The following is a 22495-nucleotide window of genomic DNA, read 5'->3' on the forward strand; positions in this document are numbered from 1 at the left end:
GTAGAAGCTCACTTACAACAGTGGCCGGCAGGTGCCTGAATGCTGTCTTTTAGTACTCCAGAGAAAGTTGTTTCTTTTTATCCTCTGATCCTTAATGAAGAAAACAAACAATAGCAAACTCAATCAATCTTGGGTGATTACAGCATGACACAGTCAGTGCAGAAGTGACTGGACCTTTCCAGATGTTGAAAACAGGACAAATAAGGGCAAGTGAGGCAAAACTATCGCCCGTGTGTATTGAATAGTTCAATTTCAGAGAGAGAGACACTTGTGAAGTGATGTTAAACATTTGTGTGGATTAAGGATGTTATTTTGACCAATGTTAGCTGTAGGAAAATCCACTTCAGTGACATTAGGCTAACAATTAGCATTCAGCACTCAACAATCATGAAAGGAAGCTAGCACCTCTGTGTTATTGTGTTATTATTCCCTTTCTTTAAAAAAAAAAAAGCATTGCTTTTCCTCCCTGGGAAATTATATATTTTGTGGTTATTTCACAGTGTACTGTGTGTGGCCTACATAAAAATCGCACCATCATAGAGTTTTGGAAAAGTGTCCCATTCGTTTACATCACCGGCCACTGTTGAAGCCTCCCTCTCTGCTTCACGCCCCACCCTGGCTTCATCTTTGAGCGGTAAACACGTCAGAATATCCAAGCAATTCTTTATTGAAATGCTGTGTCCTTGTGACTCGACTGAACTCACGGTCTAACCTGCCTGTGTGTGTGTGTGTGTGTGTGGAGCTGCAGTGACAGGCCCCGTGCTGACTCACTGGCTGATATCAGCACAAACTGAAATGACAGTAGCTGACTGGAGCCTCCTTTAGCACCTTGTGGACACTTCTGTCAGCCCCTGCACATCAAACATGACATGCCTGTCTGTCTAATCTGAAGCAAGAGTCAGAGTGTACATGTATACACACCCACACACACAAACACACTCCAGTGTCTGTAGATACCCATCTATGGTGTCATTAACCTCATGGCTCTCATTTGTGTCATTTTAAAGAGATAGTACACCCATTTTTTTTTTTTTTTTTAAATGATTCTATTTAACACTATTACACTTGTAAAGTGATGTTAAACCCTCTTTGAGTGGATTATGGTGGTTATTTTTCAGAATGTTAGCTGGGGGGAAGTCCACCTCAATGGCAGTTAGCATTTCGAGCATCCAGCCAGTATCCGGCGCTCAGTAACAATGAGAGGAAGATAGAAACACTACTGTCCTACAGAACAACTAGAGGGGAAGAGAAATAATGTCATATTTCAAAAGAGGTGAACATTCCCTTTAATGAGGAAAACTGATTCTCTTGAATCAAATCTGTAATGCTGTAAGATAATTGTCATATAAATACTACCATGTTACGTGCAGACAAATATGACAGCATTAATTAATGAAACTGTTACCATAACTGGCTGTGTTTAACATGGTGGCCACCGTGGGAAATGAGGCAGCTCAAGTGCCTGTTGTTTCTCCATCTTGATTGACAGTTTTTTTTTCTCCCATTGATATAATTCTTTAATGCCACATAGCCATTTTTTCTTTTTTCTTTGTCCCTCTTCTTCTATTCTCATTTCTTACTGTCGAGTTCAACTTCTTGATTGCTTCTTCTCTCATTTTTCCCTTCTCCATTTTGCCATCTCATTGTCATCTGCAGAAGGTCACCTGGTCTTACTGCTGGACTGCTGCCCATGTAACTGTTTCATTCCCCTACTTTCTAGTCTCTGCTGCTGTAGCTCAGTGTAGCAGTGCTGCTCTGCTCATTTCTCTTCCTTTCTCATCATTTTCCCCTCTTTCTGCTTTTTTTTGCATACTATTTTACATTGTCTTCTTTCCATCTCTTGTCTCTCCTCTTCCTGTGCAGTCAGCTCAGTCTGACTCAGTCAGTCTGATAGACATTTGAAGAGCTACAGTGTAGATGTCTGTGGATAAAGTTAGTACTTTATCCACACTGTAGTGTAGAATCATGTGGTCTGATGCTTTCTGCTGTAGAAAACACAGAAAAACAACTCCTCAGTTATGCACATAATTGAATGCATGACTTGCCAGTCTTTGATGCATTTGTGTGTGTGTGTGTGTGTGTGTGTGTGTGCGTGCACAGACTCTGCAGCAGAAAGTGTGTGAGTTCCAGGCCCGCCTGCGCAGTGAAGAAGTCACCAGGCATTTGTTGCTCCAGCAGCTGCAGCAGAGTCAGGAGCAGAGTGTCCAGGAGAAGACCAGCGCCATCCAGGAGGAGCTGCTGTTTGCCTCGCACAACGGTGAGAGGAGAGCCCGCACGAAGAGGAGAAAAAAAAACACTGAGTAATAGTTTTACGGTACACCCGTCTCATCGATCCAAAACACAGAGGATCTCATTTATCAAAGTTGTGTAGAAAGGAGTGCAGAGTGAGCAGCAGGAAATACGTTGGAACTCCCCCACAAGCAGTGATCTGATCAAATTGCTGAGCAAATTGCTAAATCAGTGACCACTGATCAACTGATCACATGACTGAAGCTTTTTACGCCATTAAGTATAAATATTACAGTTAAGTGGCATTAGTATGGGCTTATGATGCCATTCACAATAGTGCCATACTCATTTTACAACCGCAAAAATGTTGCTTCAATATAATCATTTTATACGTAACACACACACTCACACACACACGCCACAGCAACAGCATCACCTGTTGACCAGTGGAGATTAAAATAAATGTGAATGAGTCTGCTACCTGGTTTAGAAAGTTTCAGAATAGTCAAAATAGTAAAAGAGGGGAAAACAGATGTCTCTTATTATTTATCATCGTTGACAGCAGCCCTGTATTGATCACACTAAGAGAGAATCAATATTTATATCTAAAGCAAGCATTTTTCTGGCTTGTTGAAAGGTTCTATCCTAATCTACACCCTCTCTGATGAAATGAGTGCACAGTCATTTTATGCAACGAGGGTCATTATGTCTGCAACAGGAGTGACTCCTCTCAACTAAATGAGACAGAGATTCTCCCAGTCTGCCAAAACATAATTGGTACTTGGTTGTAAATCTTCTCCACACGGGAGAGAACAAATCAAAAACAAATGAAATGTTAAACAACAACTTTTCTCCGTGAGGTATATTGCTGAGGTACATGAGGTACATCACATTTCTCCAAGAGGTGCATTATTGAAAATCCTGTTTCAAGATAACATAGATCTTTGGCTCAAGCACACAGAACGAAAATGTAGAATATAATAATAATAATAATAATAATAAATTTAATTTATAACGCACTTTACATCAAATAAATGATCTCAAAGTGCAATATATCACATTGATTACTAAGCTCTTGTATATAAAAAAGGCATGTTGTGACTTGCTCCAGAGAACTACAGAGAAAGATGGACAACAGTAGTTGAAGCTCTTCAGCACCACCAAGTCCCTGCACCCTCCTCTTTTCATGCAGGACACATACGCACTCTAAGAAGACATTTTCTCTACTGACGTCACCTTACAGGTTCTGAAAATTCAGTTACCTCACTGTGATTTGGAGTCAACAATCTGCATAGTTGCCAAGTGCGGTTTTAGCTTAGCTCAATGCAGAGATTTTTTTTATTTTTTATTTTTTAAATGCTACTTTGTCTTTCCTGTTCAAACGTTTGGGCACATGAAAACGGCATTTCTGGTGATAAAAAACGCAACTCTGGGGAAACGGTCTTCAGAGTGGATTTATTTGTGTTGTGCAAAGATATTAGCATTTTTGTGTTCTCGTGTGTGCAGAGATATTTTCGAGTAAATTTATGTGGATGTCTGTTTGGATGTTGAAGGATTTGAAGGTCATTTTTCTCGAATAATCCATTGAACAATTGCTTGCCAGAATGTACCCATTAACAAAAGCCTGTTTTTGGATTTGACCCTCCTCAATAATGTATTCAGGGTATTTTGTTGTTCACAGTTCATGCCGACATGCTCCACCTTGATACAACTAGCCTCTTGCTCAGCACTGTGTCTGTTTGTTTGACTCATACTCAAGAGGTGTAGACTCAAATGTGTGTGTGTGTTTGCAGGTGTGAGGGGGTTACAGCCCGGTGAGAAGCCATCTGAGTGTCTCAGTTGTCCAGAGGGTGAGCAGCTCATTACTCAGCTGCGCACACAGGTATGTCTGCCAAAAACACCACATCAGTTGTTTAGAGGTGAAGCAAGGTTAAGGTTAGGAGCTTTGTGTGAAAGCTGCATCCCTGCATCCTGTCCTGTTGCTAAAACTACGTTACCACTGCAGATCAGTCCCCTACATTTACCGGCACTACTCGCTATCATTGTGGTGAAAAGTGGTCATGGTTAGCCCTGTGAAACCTGTGTAAACTCAACTGATTTCTTTCAAAACATGGCATATTAGGCAATTACCAAAAAATTACTGAATAAAGTGGTTAAAAAAATTGCAAAAAAAAATCACAAGAAAAAAAAAAACACTGAATATTACCGAAATATAGTAAAAATACAAATAATACAAATGAACTATCAGAAAATTAGTAAAACATTTCTTGAAAATGGTCAAAACATTTATTAAAAAAAGAATTTACGATTAAATTACAGAACATTCCATAAATTTACAAAAAAAAACCTGCAGAAAAATAAAATATAAGATTTTTTTTTAAAGGGTTTGAAATTAAAGTTAATTATAAGCCCACAGGTACCAGGGTTTCAAAGAGTAAAGGCTGCTTTGTCTTCTTCTAAAGACAATATGAGACTGCTGAGAACGTCTACACTAACATTATCAGATGTTTCTTCTCTTAGGGATTTGCTGCTTTCTCTCCAACTGGCACGGTGTCTGGACATGTTCCCAGATCTCCTTCTGTGCTCCTTTCTTATGTTCCTCTCTTTTCTCATTTTGAATTGAAATAATCAATTTCAAGCTTTAATTTGCATCTTCTATTTCAGAAGTGTTTATAAACCACAAGCAAATCCCCCGTCCACAGCTAAATTATCACATGAATAAACCAGTCCAGCTGTGTGACTCAAATTCCTATCAAAAAATTAGAAAAAGCATTTATTTTATTTTATTTTAATTACAAGAAAAACCTACTCATACATTATGTGTCTTATACAAACTATGTATTTGCATTTTGTTAAGGAGATGACATAAAACCTGTCAAAACAAAAGCCTGTCCATGGGCTCCTGTTTCAAAGAGTTAAAGGGTGTTGAAACTCCAGCAGAACATCTAGATTTTGCTGACATCTAGTGGTTGACATTTTTCCCTTGCTGTTGGGTGTGGTCAGATATTCAACAGAGCATACTTATGACCACATCTGACGGCGCTGTTAGGAGCGGTCATAAATAAGCTGACGCTGTCAACACATGGATGCCCATGTAACATGCTGCTTTGGAAAAAATATATATACTTTTTCCATTTATTGTAAAATATTGTCAAACTTATTGTGAATTTTTCAGGTGGAGGAGCTGGAGGAGAAGCTGTTGGATCAGACCCAGGAGGTGGAGAGACTGCGCTCTGAGCTGGTGAGGACGGGAGCCAGGGGGGTGGGATTCGCCCAGCTAGCCCACATTCCTGGGTGGGCCTGGGAAAGCAGCGTGAAGACTGCCTCACCCATCTCAACACACACCCACACACCACCTCACTGTTGTAAGATGACTGATGCAGGACATCATCCACTTTTTCCACAGACAGAGGACGGATGTGTTTGTCCAAGTGATAAAACAGTTGAAAAAACTGATGAATAAGGAGTTGAGGAAGAAATCATACAAAGCAAGACACAACAATATGTTATGTTGTGATGGTCATATGTGGTCATTTTCTTTTTAGTAAATGAACTGGCTGAGATGCATGTCTTTGCTCTGAACCCAGACTTATCTCATGCCTTTGTGTGTGTGTGTGTGTGTGTGTGTGTGTGTGTGTGTGTGTGTGTGTGTGTGTGTGTGTGTGTGTGTGTGTGTGTGTGTGTGTGTGTGTGTGTGTATTCCTGCAGGGGGCGACAGACCTGGAGAAGCACCTGGAGCTGCTGGTGGTTGAGAATGAGCGGCTGAAGCAGGAGCTGAAGTCATGCCAGACCTCACTGCTTCACACCCAGGAATCTCCAGCCTCCTCCAGCTGCACTGACTGCCCCCATAGCCAGGTGTGTGTGTGTGCAAAATCAATGCAATAGAAATTTCTAATTTGACTCCACTGTGGCACCATACCATACTCAGCACAATGCATGTTGGAAGATACTACCGAAGAAGAAGAAAACCTCTGCGTTCACTAGCTGCTGCCAGGCCAACAGACTGTTGTGGACACAATAGTGGTGGATTAACCACAGAAATATTATAGAAATACTACTTGCAGCATTGTGTGTGTGCATTTGTCACATATCGGCATGTGGATTGGTCAGTCCAGTATCCAATCCATGAATTATGTCTGGATCTGCACCAATACCGATACTGCTAGTGGTGCTTCCCTAGTTACTTTACAGTGTATGCTTCTATGGTGCTCTCCCATGCATATATACTAGTGGTGGTAATGAACATGTCATCACAACGCCAGTTGATTTTGTGCATTCGGGGCCGATTACCTCATCCTCATTTCTAAATAGATCAATACTCAAATGATCAGTTTGTTCTCTTTCCCAGAATATTGAAAACCTGTCAGGAAAGTCAAACAGAGAGGATAATTTAGCAAACTCAGTCTCATGCCAGCCAACCAGGCTATATTAGTTATGCATTCATGAAAATGGCAGAAACAGGAACTTTTTGCTGTCAAACCAACTTTTCTTGTTTTGTCACATTTTGAAATGAAATTTGAATGTCTCCTTAAGTTATCATGCAGGAATAGTTTGCACGCAGATTTTCAAGATTACAGTGTAAAACAAAAAATACACTAACATGGTGATGAACTGGTTCCTTCAGATTTAACTGAACAAAGTTGTTTTTGATAACCTGTATTACTCCAAAGTCTCAAGTAATAGATTCTGTTTAAAAAAGTCCTTTTCTGGGGAAAAAGCACCCGCCTCCTTTGCCAAACTGTCCTGCTGTGTGAATGCATGTAGCAACACAGTGTCCAAGTACTTTAAACCCTAAATGTGACTGTCCTGTGCAGGATGTGGAAGCCCTGCGGGGGGAGGTGTCTCGCTGGGAGAGCCAGGCCCGGCAGAGGGAGCGGCGCCTGGCTGAACTGGAGCGAGAGCTGCTGGAAAAGGCTGCCAAGATCGAGAGTGTCCGCAAGCAGCTGGAGGAGACGACACAGCAGCTTGGCAAAAGCCAGAGGCAGCTGGAGGAGTCAAAGCATCAGCGGGGGGAGGTGGAGCACAAGCTTGGCCTCCAGCTCCGGGAGTGTGAGGAAGAGTTGGCCCGACAGGCAGCCACATCCTCTGTGGTTAAGGTCAGGAATTAATACCAGTAACCTTAAATTAATTTGACATTGTGGTTCAATATAGAGAAAGATATCTGCTATAATATGCTAATCAAATCATGTCAAAAAAATCAAATTAATTTCCCTTGCTTTGGACTGCATGGCAATATAAAACATGATTTAAACTTTTCAACCACCGTATTTCCTCAAATAGTGTCCGGAAAATTCATTTTCCTCAGCTGCAGAGGGTTCCAAGACTTTTCTTGGAGGCAGGCTTTTATTTGAGAAAGGACATCATTTCTAATTCCCCTTGTTTGATAAGTATATTTGCTTATATTTTAGTACAAAACAGCCTTTTGTTAGGAACCACTCCTGTTTGCCCTGTTTAAGTTTTGTTACTTTATTTAGCTGTTCATAAAAACTCAACATTTCCTGTGCCTGTTTCAAATTAAAAGGACTTTAGGTTTGAGTCGAAAGAATCCCTTCATTTCTTAACAAGGCTTTTATTGTGAAATATTTGCAGGCCCGTGTTGTTGAAAATTCAGTGACTTGTGTGACCTTATTTCAAATATAGCTACTGCTATCTTGAGGCATTTGTTTGTTACTCCTGGTTTTTAATTGAGTGCTGGCTTTTTATTTGAGGAAATATGGTAACTTATGTCAGATCAACCAGTCCAAGTGGTTTTCAGTATCACCTCACAGCAAATAGATCCTCTCATGGTCCAAAGACGTGCAAGTCAGATGGATTGGATAATCTAAATTGTCCATTGAACAGTAGCATCTGTTTATCTGCTGGCCTTTTCTAGATTCTGCCTCTATGCTTTCTACCTTCCTCTATGCACTTTATGCACTCTATACATTCCCTCCTTGCTCTGCCTTGTAGCCCTGACTTGTAGCACTTGTGTCTTTTTGACCAGTTTCATTGAACTTGATGTTGATCTCTCCTGAATAGATTTTGGCGTGTGATGCATAAAAATCTCATATGTATGTCCTCCAAATGTGAATTGAATTAGAGGTGAGCCGGATAGTTGCTGGCAAAAAAAAAAAAAAAAAAAAAAAAAAAGTGCCAAGAATCTCAGCTAGCTCTCAACATAGTCCATCACACCACTCATTTTCAACCTCAAACAGTACAGCCAGTGCAGTACAGTGCAACTGTGCAGTCAAATATGTCTTGAAATTGTCTACCCAACAAATGATTGCAAACAGTCCTTTCTAAGTTTTGTGTCACACTTATGATAATACATTACCTTATATGTGTCCACACTGTTCTGTTGCTGGATGGCTAATGCTGCATTCGTGGGAACTGGGACCTTGGAATATCCATCTTATAAATGTCTGACAAGTGAAAACAAGCAAATAGCTTTCACAGTGTCAAGTTGGGATAGATGAATGCTCTCAAGAAGTAGAAACTCTCAATTTGGCACCATGGGGAATACCAAAGCATCCATTTTCCTGAGCTGCCATGGTGAACTCCATGTTGTTGGAATTTACAAGATGGGAATGAATGAGATCTGAGTTCCCATAAACGCAGCATCAGCTGGTAGCAGCAGGATAGTGTGAATGTTCATTTGGTAGTGTCAAATGAGCTACCCCCTATCAGTGCAGACTAGAAACAGGCACCTGTTTTTCTCCACCCCTATGACATAATCAGCTCAGGTCTATCCAGAATGCATGCTGAAGTCGGCTGAAGATAGATAGATAGATAGATAGATAGATAGATAGATAGATAGATAGATAGATAGATAGATAGATACTTTATTCATCCCACAGATTACAAGATTAAATAAATAAAAAATAAAGAATAAAATATGGCACTAGAGATCTAAAGATCTAAGTACCCAATGTGCAAAAAAAACAATGCGCAAAAAAAACAATGTGCAAAAAAATCGTGTGCATAGATGTATACAATGTGCATAGATGTGGGCAATGTGCAAATTTACAGTATAAACAGATGATAAATAGCAGCAAGCAATATATACACTATAAACAAGGAATATATATAAAAATGGAAATATGAACAGTTTAAACAGCAGCGAAAAAATAACCTAAACTGAAGTAGGCTAAGACAACATTTTTTAAATATCATTACAATGCATGAAAGTAATAATTGTACCTGTACATTGTCCTTCAGTATGTAACTCAGACAGTGGAGGTACAGTCACCTGAGACTCAGAAGACGTTGGCTGAGATGCAAACCAAGAACGCCGCCCTTCAGGAACAGCTGGCAGTGCAGCGGCAGCTACTGAGAGAGTTGGAAACACAACTGCATGAGTCCCAAAGGACCTGTGCTCAGCTCCGCACACAGGTATACCTGCAGCGTTGACTTGGTTGAACTGTCTGCTCTGTTGCAGAGAGGACTCTTTCTTCTCCTCCCTAGTCCCAGTGAGTCAGTCTATGTGGTCTCTGCAGAAATTCCTACATTATCTCCAGTGGTAGAATCCAACCTGGCACTGGAAGTCAGATCTGTAAAGCCCCTCACCAAAAGATAAAGCAAAACAATGGCCATTTCCAACCTGGACCCTGTTTCCCACCCTTTTCCATCATACCAATCCAGTCAACATCTCATTAGTTGCTTACTTGTCTGGGTGTGCAGACTGAATCTTTCAGTTGAGTGGGGTCTTCAAAAATCAACCCCAAAATCAAATAAAGCATTTCTTCTTCAGCATATTATTACTTGCTCTCTAATGTGACATATTTACATTTAATTTTCAGTTTGTTCTAACGACTGCAGCTTGCTATTAATTTTGTGCAACGTGTCAAAACTGTTGAGAATGGCATGACGTAAGATAATTTTTTTCTTCTTTTACTGACTTAAAAAAGACTGGCAAAGGATGTGTTAAGCAAGTGCTGCAGGTGCTCCACTGGTGTGGTGCATAAAGGTGGAAGACAAGATTTAAGAGAGAGAGAGATGTGAATAGAAAAACATCAGAGCTTTAAATGCCATCTCAAATCAAATCATCATCACCATTATCAAAAAGATAGTGACACGACTGATTATGTCAAAATCACAGGGACTGGATTGAAGAGCCACAACAAGGAAAGTGAGGTCTCAGTAGTAGTGAAGCAGCTGATTAAATTTTCATCAGAACAATTGCTCTGTGGTTTTAAAAAAAAAAAAAAAAAAAAAAAAAAACCCACAAAAAACAAACTAGAAAAGCAGGGTCCAGACTGAAAATGCTCACCCTCCACTTCCACAGCCCTGCAGTTAACCCTTTTTCTCTGCATGCATTTGGTTGCAGCTGCTTAAGGACCGAGGCCGTCTCTATGGCCTGCTCACCAAGGCTGTCGGCAGGGGCAATGGCGAGGTCATTCGCAGGTTGTCCAAGGTTGGCCCCAACCCCTCCCTGTGATAGCGTGGATTCAGAGATCAAAGCTTAGCCTCGGCTGTTTGAGCTTGCAGGTTCCAAAGTTGCCTCATACTGAGCCCATGTCCATATTAAGCTGGGCAAATTTTGAAAACACATCTTTTTTTCTCTGTTTCAGTCCTCCATCCACACTAAGATGGCATTTTCCACCTACAAAAACTGAGCTTTATCAAAAAGGGTGTCCAAGTTATGTATAGCGGAGGTTACATAGGCCCATGCCCATGGACAGCACAGGACTTAGTTTTCTTGTGTTTCAGTGTGGAGAGCAGACTTTTGGGAGACAGTGTAAAAACACCTGTGGCACTTGAGCAGAAACACAACACAAACAGTATGCACCCTAAAAAAATTGTGTTTACAAATATACAGATTTGCCTACTAGCAAAGTGAACATTGCAGCTGGTTGTGGGTTGTGTGCAGAAGACCCACGATGCAGGAGTTGCAAATCACCAGTTTAGTTTTGTTATGGGAGCAGGAGCAGCAGGAGCAGCAGCGGTACATCCTGTGCTGGCATCCAGATGTGAGTTTCAGCACCGATATTGGATTGAATTGTTCCCAACTGTAAAAGGTGCTAGTGTGGTATAATGTGGATGGAGGATCAAAACAGCATTTTACCGGGCTTATTGTGGACGTAGCCGAGTGACAATAAGGGCTTGGCTGTCCAACAGCATGAGAAAATCTGCTTTGATCTGCTTGCAAACCTTTGGAACCTGCCAGATTTTTTAAAAAATGGCCCGGTATATGGTATGAACAGCCCTAGTAACTCCCCAAGCGTTCTCCCAGTGCTTCCTGTTTCCCTCCTGAATATCACTTCCTGTGTGTCCCTGGTATCCAAACCTTGCATACCTGTGTGGTGTTGGCTTGCCCTAGTGTTCAATAGTGATGTGGCATGTATGGGTCTTGCCCAGCATTCATAGATAGCTGACTGGATTATTAGCTGGTTTAGTAGATCCACAAATACTGTGCGACTGGTGGCCTTGTTAACCTAGTTGGTTTCTTAGGTCGCTTTCACATCTGCTGTGTTTCGTCCGGTTGAATCAAACCCTGGTGTGTTTACCCACTTGGTGCCGTTCATTTGGGTTGGTGAGAAAGCCCTGATCGAACCCTGGTATGTACTCTATTTTCAAAGTAGAGTCCATTTGAAAGAACTGGTCTTGAGTTGGTTCCGTGTGAACTCTGCAGTGAGAATACTGACAAACTGTGGGTTGAGAAAAGAATTTAGGATCTCGTGTAGCGCTTGTAACGCAGATATGAAATTGTCACACTGCTGTAGTTGGCCTTCTTCAGCCTTCTACATCAGTTCTGGGATCTGACTGGACTGATATCGCCAGCGATTGAAGTTGGATCAGTCGTTCATGCTGCGTTTTGTTAATCTTCCTTTGACATGCACACAAAAGGAGCATGACTGTCACAAACGTTACGGTCCATACTGTTGTTACTCTGCATTGAGGTGCTACCAGCAAAAGCAGAAGAATGGCCTTTTACTGTTTTGTAATCTTTATTTTCTTATGTTGACTCATGAGAAAATAACTACTTCTCTTTATTTACTTTCTTCTCTGACCAATAATAAACAAGCATGTCATTTTAGTTTGTATGTCATGGTCTGTTTGATTTTAAGCTGTGTGCACTGCAAAAACTCAAAATCTTACCAAGATTATTTGTCTTATTTCAAGTCAAAAATGTCTTATTACTAGTCAAAATATCTCATTACACTTAAAATAAGACATTATCACCTCAGAAATAACTTGTTTTTAGACAATTTTCACTTGTTTCAAGTGAAAATTTGCTTGTTTCATTGGCAAAATTTGCCAGTGGAAAAAGTGAAAATTCACTTGAAATAAGTGAAAATTAGCTAGAAACAAGAAACAAATTTTGCCAATGAAACAAGCAAATTTTCACTTGTTTCAAGCAAATTTTCACTTGAAACAAGAGACAATTGTCTAAAAACAAGTTACTTCTGAGGTGATCATGTCTTTTTTTAAGTGTAATGAGATATTTTGACTAGTAATAAGACATTTTTGACTTGAAATAAGACAAATAATCTTGGTAAGATTTTGAGTTTTTGCAGTGTGAAAGCCAGCTGAACCGAATGAAAAAAGTCACAATGTATCAAACAACTTGTTACTGCGGGCCATGCAAACGGACTGTTAGGTGTGAAAACGACCTTAGTGCCCCTGTTACCGCAGTTCCCTTTGTTTAATATTCCCACCTATCATATATTGTTTCACTGGCACCCATAAATTGGGACGTTAACGCTGGATGAAGGAAACTTGTATAGATCTGTTTGTTTTCAGTGTAGGTGGCTTGTTTTTGACTAGCTCATAGCTTCATACTTGCAGTTCTTATCCTTCCATGGGTCCAGTCTGGATCTGCTGTCCAGGCCACTTCAAGACTGGATATTCCAAACAGCTCGGTGCTCTCCTGTCACTGTAAGTCCTTGCTAAATGTCTGGTCCTGCTGTGCAGATCCTGGTGTATGAAGGGGAGATGGAGAGGGCCCAGGGCCAGCTGGAGGCTGAGATGCAGAACTTGGAGGAGGAGAAGAACCGTGTGATTGAGGAAGCCTTCATCAGAGCTGAGAGCGAGATGAAAGCTGTGCACGAGAACCTGGCAGGTCTGGATATGTTTGCTAAGGGTTCCATATTTGCAGTGTCTGTGTGAATGTACGTGTAGTGACATGAGTGTCTGCCTCTGCAGGGGTTCGTATGAACCTGCTGACCCTGCAGCCTGCTCTACGCACTCTGACCTGTGATTATAACTGTCTGAAGAGACAGGTGCAAGACTTTCCTTTCATGCTGGACAAAGCCATTGCAGAGGCAAAGCAAGAGGTGGGTCTCCATGGTAACATGGATTCTGCCCTTCAAGTTAAGTTTTTTTAGTTTGGCGCTTTATCACAGTAACAGCCTCAAAGGCTTCTCATGCCACATTTGAAAAACTAAATGAAAATCACACCTCCCCTAACATTAGAGGCTCAGTGAGAGAAGCCCCCATCATCTGTGAAATCATTTCCCTACACTAAAATAAAAAAAGAGAAAATTATTACAGTGTGTGTGTTTAATTATATTGTCTGTTTGATAGATCTGCCAGGTGATCAGTGAGGTGAGCAGTGCTAACCAGGAGCTGCTGCGGAAATACAAGAGAGAGATGAACCTGAGAAAAAAATGCCACAATGAACTGGTGCGCCTCAAAGGTCAGACCACAGTCGGTGTTTAAAATTAAATGTGTGTCCATGCACGTTGTTGTGATTCATACAGTGCTGTTAAGTTTAGTGAGCAAAGGTACGTAATGTGTAAAATGTAGTTGTTTTTTTGGTTTTTTTTTTTTTACCTGTGTGGAAAATTTGATCACTAACTCATATTATGGATAAAGTAAAGGCAGTTTCCGATGCTGCTAATAAGGTATGCAGATATATTTATGGATTTATGGATATTTTGTTATAAATATTCAGAGAAGAATAATACAAAATCTGACTGGTTCCCAAAACAAGCAGGTCATTGATTAACCCTTCAAAAGCTGAACAAATTCATTTAATATCTTTCAAAATCATGAGAAATGGTTATTAGCAAATAAGCAAAAAAAAGTACTGGTACATGAGTTAAAAAAAATTAGAAAGAATTTCAACAGAAACTTAGCAAGAAAACTGAAACGCTTGAAGAAATCACAGTAAAACTATGCTTACAGCAAATAAAATTATATATTTAAATATCAGATCAGTGACGCTGGACCGACATCAGATTTCTTGTGTATGAAGGCTTGTGAATGGGGTCCAAACTCACCTGCGTTCACAAACATTTAACCCTTTTACCCAAGAATCAGCACGAAAGTAGTAAAAAAAAAAGGAAGTGTAATAATGAAGTTCCTGTCTGTCATGTCCCAGGTAACATCAGAGTGTTCTGCCGAGTGCGGCCGGTGAGTCAGGAGGAGCAGGATTCTGCTGAGGCCAAAAACATGCTCAGCTTCGACTCCGAGGACGACGCCGTCCTCTACCTGTCCAACAAGGGCAAAATAATGACCTTTGAACTTGACAAAGTCTTCCCACCTCAGGCCACACAGGAAGAGGTCAGTGCCTGTTGACACCTGTGGAGACCAGCATCCTGCTGCAGCAGCTTAACACAAGTTTGAGGCAGAATGTAGCTCTGATGTCTTTATATTGATGGCAGTGCCAGAGGTGCCAGGTCTGCCTCTAGAGATGGACAGTATTGTAATGAAAAGTATTTGAAATGAGTGTTGTAATTGTGTTTGAGCATTTTGTTAATTGTATTTGATTGGTCTGAAAAAAAAGTAGTTTGTAATGTGTTACTCCTGGGAGCAGTATATTGTACATAAGAAAAAGCAACTGTGCTGTTGTGTTTTCATTTGAATACTGTCCCCCGAAACAGTGTTGAAACTGACACAGCGTATCATCATATGATGGCAGCGCTGTGTCATCGTATGATCATCATACGATGTTAACGCTGTGTCAGGTCAAAGTTCAGGTAGTTAACATTAGCATAAGTAGCCGATAATCACTTACTGTGTTGTCACTAACCCATCGATACTGCACATGTTCAGCTATCAACAGAAATAAGACGGGTGTAAATCATTAGCTATTTTCATCATAAACTCTGGAAAGAAAACAAAAAAATTAACTCAGAATGTCATTGATTAAATCTTTTTTTAAAAAAAAACATTTTTTAAAATCTTCTGAGTGCCATCTGATGAAGCTTGGTATTTAAAAGTCTGGTAAATTACACTGTGGCCTAGTTACTAATAAAACCTTTGGCATGAAACTTTCTGTGTATGAAAAGGCTGTGAATTCAAGTTGTGTGCTGCACTCTGTCTTCAAACGTTTCGGTATTTGCTTTCTCTTAGCAATGTGTGCTATTTTTCTAACACGGCCTGTCACTGAATTTAGAAACAGAACAATGCCCACAGTGGCCGATCTCAAATCTCATCCAATTGCACCCAGGAGATTTTAACACCTATCTAAAGTCTATATTCCTGTGTTTCCCAGCTCCTGCAAATGTGACTGCAGTAGTAGGCTATAATAATTTGCTGAAAGTTAAAAAGTGACCTCAGAATCACTTGATTTTCATTTATAGTCATATTCAAAACATTGTAATCAAACTGTTTTTCATCTATATTGGCACTGACACTAATATTATTGTTACATACAGTAAGTAAGAATGTATTTTTTTAAATATCTGAAAATATAAAATACAGGTATTATAATTAAATGCATTTTTGACACCAGTATTTTTATTGTGATAGATCTGATGAGGATGTGTTTGTAACATGTGAGGCTATGAAATATCTTTGTACATCTGTGTGTGTGTGTGTGTGTGTGTGTGTGTGTGTGTCAGCCGGCCTGTTTCTGCTGTCCGTCTGGGCTCTACATGGTCAGCTTGTTCCTCAGCTGTGGGCCAGTCTGTGTACTCTCAGTTTAGGGCCAACTTGTAGTTTACTTAGTGTTTTTATAGTGTTTTTTTTCCACAAGGTAAATATGATAATCTTTTGAATATCTCTCTCTCTCTGTTTGGACAACAGGTGTTTCAGGAAGTCCAGGCTTTGGTGACTTCGTGCATTGACGGCTTTAATGTGTGCATCTTTGCCTATGGGCAGACAGGCTCAGGGAAGACTTACACTATGGAGGTAAACTGAGCTAAGCAACACGGTGCAGTGGCCTCATGTGGCTCCACCATGTAGCTTCTGTCTTCTAATTGTCAAATCTCTTTTTTATGAGGGTGGGGGTTTGGGGCTGGTTTGCTAATATTAGACTGACTTGACACTGCTCAAGTTATTTTCAAATGAAGGTTTATTTATTTTAAAACTGGTTTTACTGAACTTTGACCCTCTCCCCTCCACAGGGAGTGGCTGAGGACCCAGGCATCAACCAGCGAGCTCTCCGCCTGCTCTTCTCCGAGGTGACGGAGAAAGCTCCTGACTGGGACTACAAGATCACAGTCAGCATGGTGGAGATTTACAATGAGACTTTACGGTGAGGATAAACACAATGCCACTCACGTTCCCTCATTTACATAATCAAATGGATGGCATCTGTGAGCGTCTGGCTCATTCATTCAATTAACCTTCATTAGCTGGGTAAGTCAATGAAGGACAGGTAAACATGTCGCCCCCCCATAACTTATGTAGGCCTCCATCAGGCCAAATCACTGCAGTGTTTTTAATTAAACCTCTGACATCCCTGAGTCCACAGGCAGGCTTTTTTACAGTCTGGAAGAATTTTATTTAACTCTGTGAGCCTTCTTAAAATATTTCAGCCAATGCAGACAAATTTTTTGCTCACAGGTTCTCATCTGAAGAACGATATCAAAAGTAAAACAAAAACAATCAGAGCTTTAAAGATTAAAAAAATGAAACTTCCTGTAGGCCTACAGGGAAGAAAATCTAATTAAGTATTTTTTTTTTGTATTTATTAAACTAGTTTTATATTTTTAAAATATTTTTTAAACCTTTTTTCTTCTTTGTAAAAACTTTTTTATATCTATATTTTATGATTATGATTTTTTAAAATGCATATTTTCCAGATGACCAAAAATAGTTTTTAATGAATGAATGAATAAAAATTGGAAAAAAAAAAGTGAAGATATTTTTGTAGAAGATGCAGATGCAGCATCCCTCCAAGTTTGTCTAAAACAGATGAATATTATCTGTCACATTTGAGTAAAAAAGAAAAAAGTTTACTTGACAGCATCCCCAGTAGGCCCAGTGGTGTGATCTGTAAGGACAGCTGTGTTGGTGCAGCAAGGTTTGTGGTTAAAATTTTGCCCTATCATTGCAGCGCCCCCACTGGGCTGCTCAGTGTAACTTTCACATTGGAGTCCAGTGTCAGGAATGGTCATCTCTTATTGAAATGGTAATACTGAGAAGACAGTATTTCCTCTGTCTGCCTGTAGCCATCTGTGACACTGAGTCTTTAATGGCAGAGAAGGATGAAATTGTCCAGCTTCCAAATGCTTAGTGCCTCATTCCAGACAAACTGGACTGAGCAAATTTTAACAGGCTAATCTAATCTGACTATAACCCAGTTTGGATGTTTGTGTGAAGAAGCAGCTTCAGTACATATAATACATTTCTATAAAAATGGGTCATATTAAATGTACACAATCAATCTGTTGAGTGCAAGTATATTTTTCTACTCCATCCATCTGTTGCATAAGCCTGAACATCTGCAGAGGCTTTGGTTCCACCCCTGATGCCAGGACACGTTGAGGCTCAGGGCTGCCAAGAACTCAGAGAAATCCTTCTTTAGTTTCCTCCTCACTCCAGATTATCATCCACAATACTGTATTTCTATTTCTCTATTCACTTCCATAGCGTGGCAAAATAGCTCCTAAAATAACAATATTAGTGCACAAACGATGGCCAGCAAAGCAAATTATGTAAAAAATAAATAAATAGATGAATAAAATAAAAAGAAACACCAGGTCCTGGTACCCATTTTTTGAGGAAATTTAAATGGCTCTTTTCTCGTGATTTTCCTATTTGAATTGGAAAGTACACTATATAGACAAAAGAATTGGGCACACCTCTTAATCACTGAATTCAGGTTCCCATTGCCACAGGTGTATAAAATCCAGCAGCTGGCCATACAGTCTGCCTTTATAAACATTTGTGGAAGAAAGGCTCGTTCTAAAGAGCTCACTGAGTTCCAGCGTGGTGCTGTAATAGTAATGTGAGAGGATGCCACCGCTGCAACAAGTCAGCTGGTGAGGTTTCTTCCCTCCTAGATATTCCACCATCAACTGGAAGTGGATTATTGCAAACTGTTTAGGAACCACAGCAACTCAGCCACCAGGTGGCAGCACCACGTAAAGTTACAGAGCGGGGTCGCTGAGCTCTGAGGCTCATAGTGCGTAAAAGTGGCCGACGCTCTGCTGCCTCAGTACCTGCAGAGCTCCAAATCTCCTCTGGCATCAACATCAGCACAGAAACTGAGTGCCGGGAGCTTCATGGCATGAGTTTCCATGGCTGAGCAGCCGCATGCAAACCTTACAATTTGGTGAAGGCCCTTTTCTGTCCCAGCATGACTGAGCCCCAGTGCACAGAGCAGCTCCATAAAGGCGTGGCCGGCTGAGTTTGGTGTGGAAGAACTTGACTGGCCCGCACAGAGCCCCGACCTCAACCCCATCCAACACCTTTAGGCCAGACCCTCTGGTCCAACATCAGTGTCTGACCTCACAAATGCTCTTCAGGATTAATATATTCCCACAGACACACACTCCAAAATCTTGTAGAAAGCCTTCCCAGAAGAGTGGAAGCTGTTGTAGCTGCAAAGGGACCAACTCCATATTAATGCCTATGGATTTAGAATGGGAGATCAGAAAAGCTCGTTAGGTGTAATGTGGAGGTGGTCCAGTACTGTTGTCAGTATAGATTAGATCTGGCAGGTCCAGGCTGCAGTTAACTGAAGCCTGGAAACCAGGCGCCAGGAAGAAACAACCTGATAGTACTTTCACACAAATAACTGTAATAACACGAAAAAAATGGGCACTGGGACTTTTTTAATATATATATGTGTATTGGTATGATCTGCTTTGGTTGCATTCATCTATGTGCTGAAAGTGCTATTTTGGGAGCTGTTTTGCCGCATTATGGAAATGAATGGAGAAATGTAAACAGTATTTTGTATTAGCAGCCTAGAGGAGCACAGAGCAAATAATGAGCCTCTGCTGCCCTCTGCCAGTGATTTGTTTATAGCTTAAATGAAAATACTCTACTAGTGTTAGAAAGCTCTGATGTAATGGAGTGATTATGGAAACAAGCAGCCTCTAGTCCATCTGTTGAACATCATATCTATGTGGATGTTTGCTGTCTCTCAGAAACCTGCTGGGTGACAACCCCAGTGAGAAACTGGACATCAAGATGAACCCGGATGGCAGCGGGCAGCTGTATGTCCCTGGACTCACTGAATTCACTGTCCAGAGCCCAGAGGACATCAACAGAGTGAGTTACCTGTGGAAACACAAAGTATCAAACCATTTAAGCCTTTTTAAAAAAAAACATGACATACTGCATGCATTGCAGCATAATTGGGGGAATGAACTTCGAAAGCACATGGCATGGCCTAGAGCAACAGATTTCACATCACGCTAGACATTAAGGCATGCAACATTAAAACTTATATTATCCTATTGACTTATTGTCCTGCTCCATCACTGATGTTGCACCTTAATGTGTGTAGCTCCAGACTGAGAGCTCCAGCTGTTGTTGGTGTCATCCACTGAAAGCCAGCGGGACCAAAATGTTTTTTAATGTTTGCTAGGTGCTTGCAGTGAGGTGGGCTTCCTGCTCTCTCCTTAAGCCCCCATCCAGAGAATGAATGGTTAAAAAGTATAGTGTAGTAAAAGTGTGGGAACAATCACCAAAGCACACAGGAGACAAAAAAGTGATTCAAACAGAGAGGGGATTAGAAGATTAGAGGGGGATATTAATCCTTTTTTAGCTAATGGTGACTCTGGCAGAAGCTGTGGTGCAGCTCCATTTTTATTCTTGCTCTTGGTGGCTAAATGTGTAACAATCAATGAAATACATAAAAAATGGTGAATACTTAGAAATGCATGTCGTGGAAATAAAGCAGCATACTAAAATATGTTAAGGCCAGAGTGTTCCCACGGGAGTGCAGAATGTGCCCATGCAGGGATTTGCTTCTGTCCGTCACATCAGGCCTACATGTCGAGTTATTGTCTCCATGTTTGTTTATGCCTCGGCATGTGTTCTGTTTGTGTGCTGCTGAATTGAGCACGGGTGTCAGCTCTTTCCAAAGCCTGTCCTCTGGACTCTCTGCCTGTCCAGGTGTTTGACCTGGGTCACATGAACCGAGCGACAGCCTGCACCAACCTGAACGAGCACAGTTCTCGCTCCCACGCACTCCTCATCATCACTGTGGCCGGCTTCAACTCTGCCACTGGACACCGCACACAAGGTACAGACACACACACACACACACACACACACACACACACACACACACAGTCCATTTATCCCTTTGAAACCCAGGAGTCTGTGCACCCCCTGGTAATTTTATGGTATCTTAATTTTAATACATAGTTTGCATGTAATATTTTCTACAACAACTCTACATTTTTCCTAATTACTTACTAATTTTCTGTTGCTGTTTTTTGTCAGTTTGTGTTTTCCTGTAACGTTTTTACTAATTTACTTTTTACTTCTTGCAAATTTTCAGGTAATTTCTTGCTGATTTGCTTATCACCTTTTTTTCCCGTGTTCTTGAAAGTAATCAGGGCTAACCCTTCGAAACGTCAGCAAATTCATATGATGAAAATTCACAAGAAATTACTGGAACTTTTAGTTGAATAAAAACAGAAAAAAACAAAATTAACAAAAACAATATTTAAGAAATGTTACAAGGCAACTGCATTTGTAATTATTAAAATGATACATCTAAACGTCAGATTGGTGATGCTGGATTGGCATCAGATCTGAATCATGCTGACACTTTTTGGAGCCGCCAGTCTTTTTGCAGTGTCAGTAGACCAGAATGCACTGCAGCCACGAGCCATGCTTTGGTTAGAGTGAAAATGTCCAAAATAAAGGCAACAGAAATGTTAGTTTCAACACTAAATCACAAAATAAATAATGTAGTGAGCCACAGAGTGCTGAGATCTGACAGTGGAAGGTGATGAGGAGTTTTTTGTAAAGTGTGCATGTGTGCGTTTGCTGCAGGGAAGCTGAACCTGGTGGACCTGGCCGGCTCCGAGCGGATCGCCAAATCTGGGGCGGAGGGCAGCCGACTGAGAGAAGCCCAGTGCATCAACAAATCACTGTCAGCCCTCGGCGACGTCATCAACGCCCTGAGGAGCAAACATTCCCATGTCCCGTTCAGGAACTCCCGCCTCACGTACCTGCTGCAGGACTCCCTGAGCGGAGACAGCAAGACGCTGATGATGGTGCAGGTGAGAAGCAGGGGAGTCTGAACCTGCTTTTAATGCCACAGACACCAGTTTGATCTTAATGGACCTCTTTTAGCAACAACATAGGATTTAGTCATATTTCCTTTGTACCAACATTTACACAATTTACACAAATTGGGATTTATCAAACATTTTGGGAGCCCAACTTGTTTGGATGTGGGCTGAATTTGAACCCAGGCCGCTGTGGCTTAGCCTTAGTATTATGTGCACATGCTCAACATGGTGAGCCACTGGAACACCTAAAATAATAGTTTGAAGTGGTACAGTGCTGGGAACCCTGCTTAACTAGTGGAACGCAAAACAACACTAATCTATGGTGGCCAAAAACACTCAAAACTATGTCAGAGCAAAACCAGAAAATGAAAAAGAAAACTCCAAAAACAGCCTGGGCGGTCTGCTGGTGAGGATGTAACACACACTCTCTTACACGTGAATGCACGTGTGTCCTCTGTGTGTCCTGTGAAGGTGTCTCCTTTGGCCAGCAACATGAGTGAGTCAGTGTGCTCGCTCAAGTTCGCCCAGCGTGTTCGCACCATCGAACTGGGCTCCTCCTCGTCCTACAGGAGGCATGAAAACTCCTCAACCTCCTCCTCACCCACTCATGACAGTGTCGAGGTAACACAGTTCACACACACACACACACACACACACACTTTAATCATTCCAGTAGAAAAAGCACAAATGCACAGATTCTGACTGTTGACCTATGACCTTTTCAGCTGGACTCTCCTCCGGTGACCCCGGTGCCGCTCCCCATCTCTCGAGCCAGCAGTGCCGGCTCCACCCTGTCCTCCACCTCCAGGACGCCCAGCACACGCAGGAGGTCCCAGTCGCAGCTTTCCACAGGTAACACTCACAACCACACGTGTTGCTCATCCTCAGGGGCTATGGAACCGTTTACTGAG

General features: G+C 41.2%; 1 protein-coding gene across 6 annotated transcripts in view; it reads left to right on the top strand.

The window, feature by feature from the left end:
- Positions 1-22495, top strand: part of kifc3 (kinesin family member C3) — a 62449-nt gene that overhangs the window by 35730 nt on the left and 4224 nt on the right. For 4 of the 6 annotated variants that reach the window (XM_030077004.1, XM_030076961.1, XM_030076985.1 and 1 more), the window contains 19 exons: positions 1657-1692; positions 2101-2257; positions 4023-4111; positions 5405-5470; positions 5938-6084; positions 7044-7325; positions 9427-9600; positions 10535-10621; positions 13123-13270; positions 13354-13484; positions 13735-13846; positions 14534-14715; positions 16183-16287; positions 16503-16633; positions 19479-19602; positions 20452-20581; positions 21343-21572; positions 22056-22205; positions 22310-22436. In XM_030077004.1, coding sequence (XP_029932864.1) covers positions 1657-1692; positions 2101-2257; positions 4023-4111; positions 5405-5470; positions 5938-6084; positions 7044-7325; positions 9427-9600; positions 10535-10621; positions 13123-13270; positions 13354-13484; positions 13735-13846; positions 14534-14715; positions 16183-16287; positions 16503-16633; positions 19479-19602; positions 20452-20581; positions 21343-21572; positions 22056-22205; positions 22310-22436 — 2608 coding nt within the window. The remainder of the gene's footprint in view (positions 1-1656; positions 1693-2100; positions 2258-4022; positions 4112-5404; positions 5471-5937; positions 6085-7043; positions 7326-9426; positions 9601-10534; positions 10622-13122; positions 13271-13353; positions 13485-13734; positions 13847-14533; positions 14716-16182; positions 16288-16502; positions 16634-19478; positions 19603-20451; positions 20582-21342; positions 21573-22055; positions 22206-22309; positions 22437-22495) is intronic. The other 2 variants (XM_030076976.1, XM_030076968.1) reach the window with 2 other exon arrangements.

Source organism: Myripristis murdjan, chromosome 3, assembly GCF_902150065.1.
Source record: "Myripristis murdjan chromosome 3, fMyrMur1.1, whole genome shotgun sequence".
Taxonomy (NCBI): Eukaryota; Metazoa; Chordata; class Actinopteri; order Holocentriformes; family Holocentridae; genus Myripristis; species Myripristis murdjan.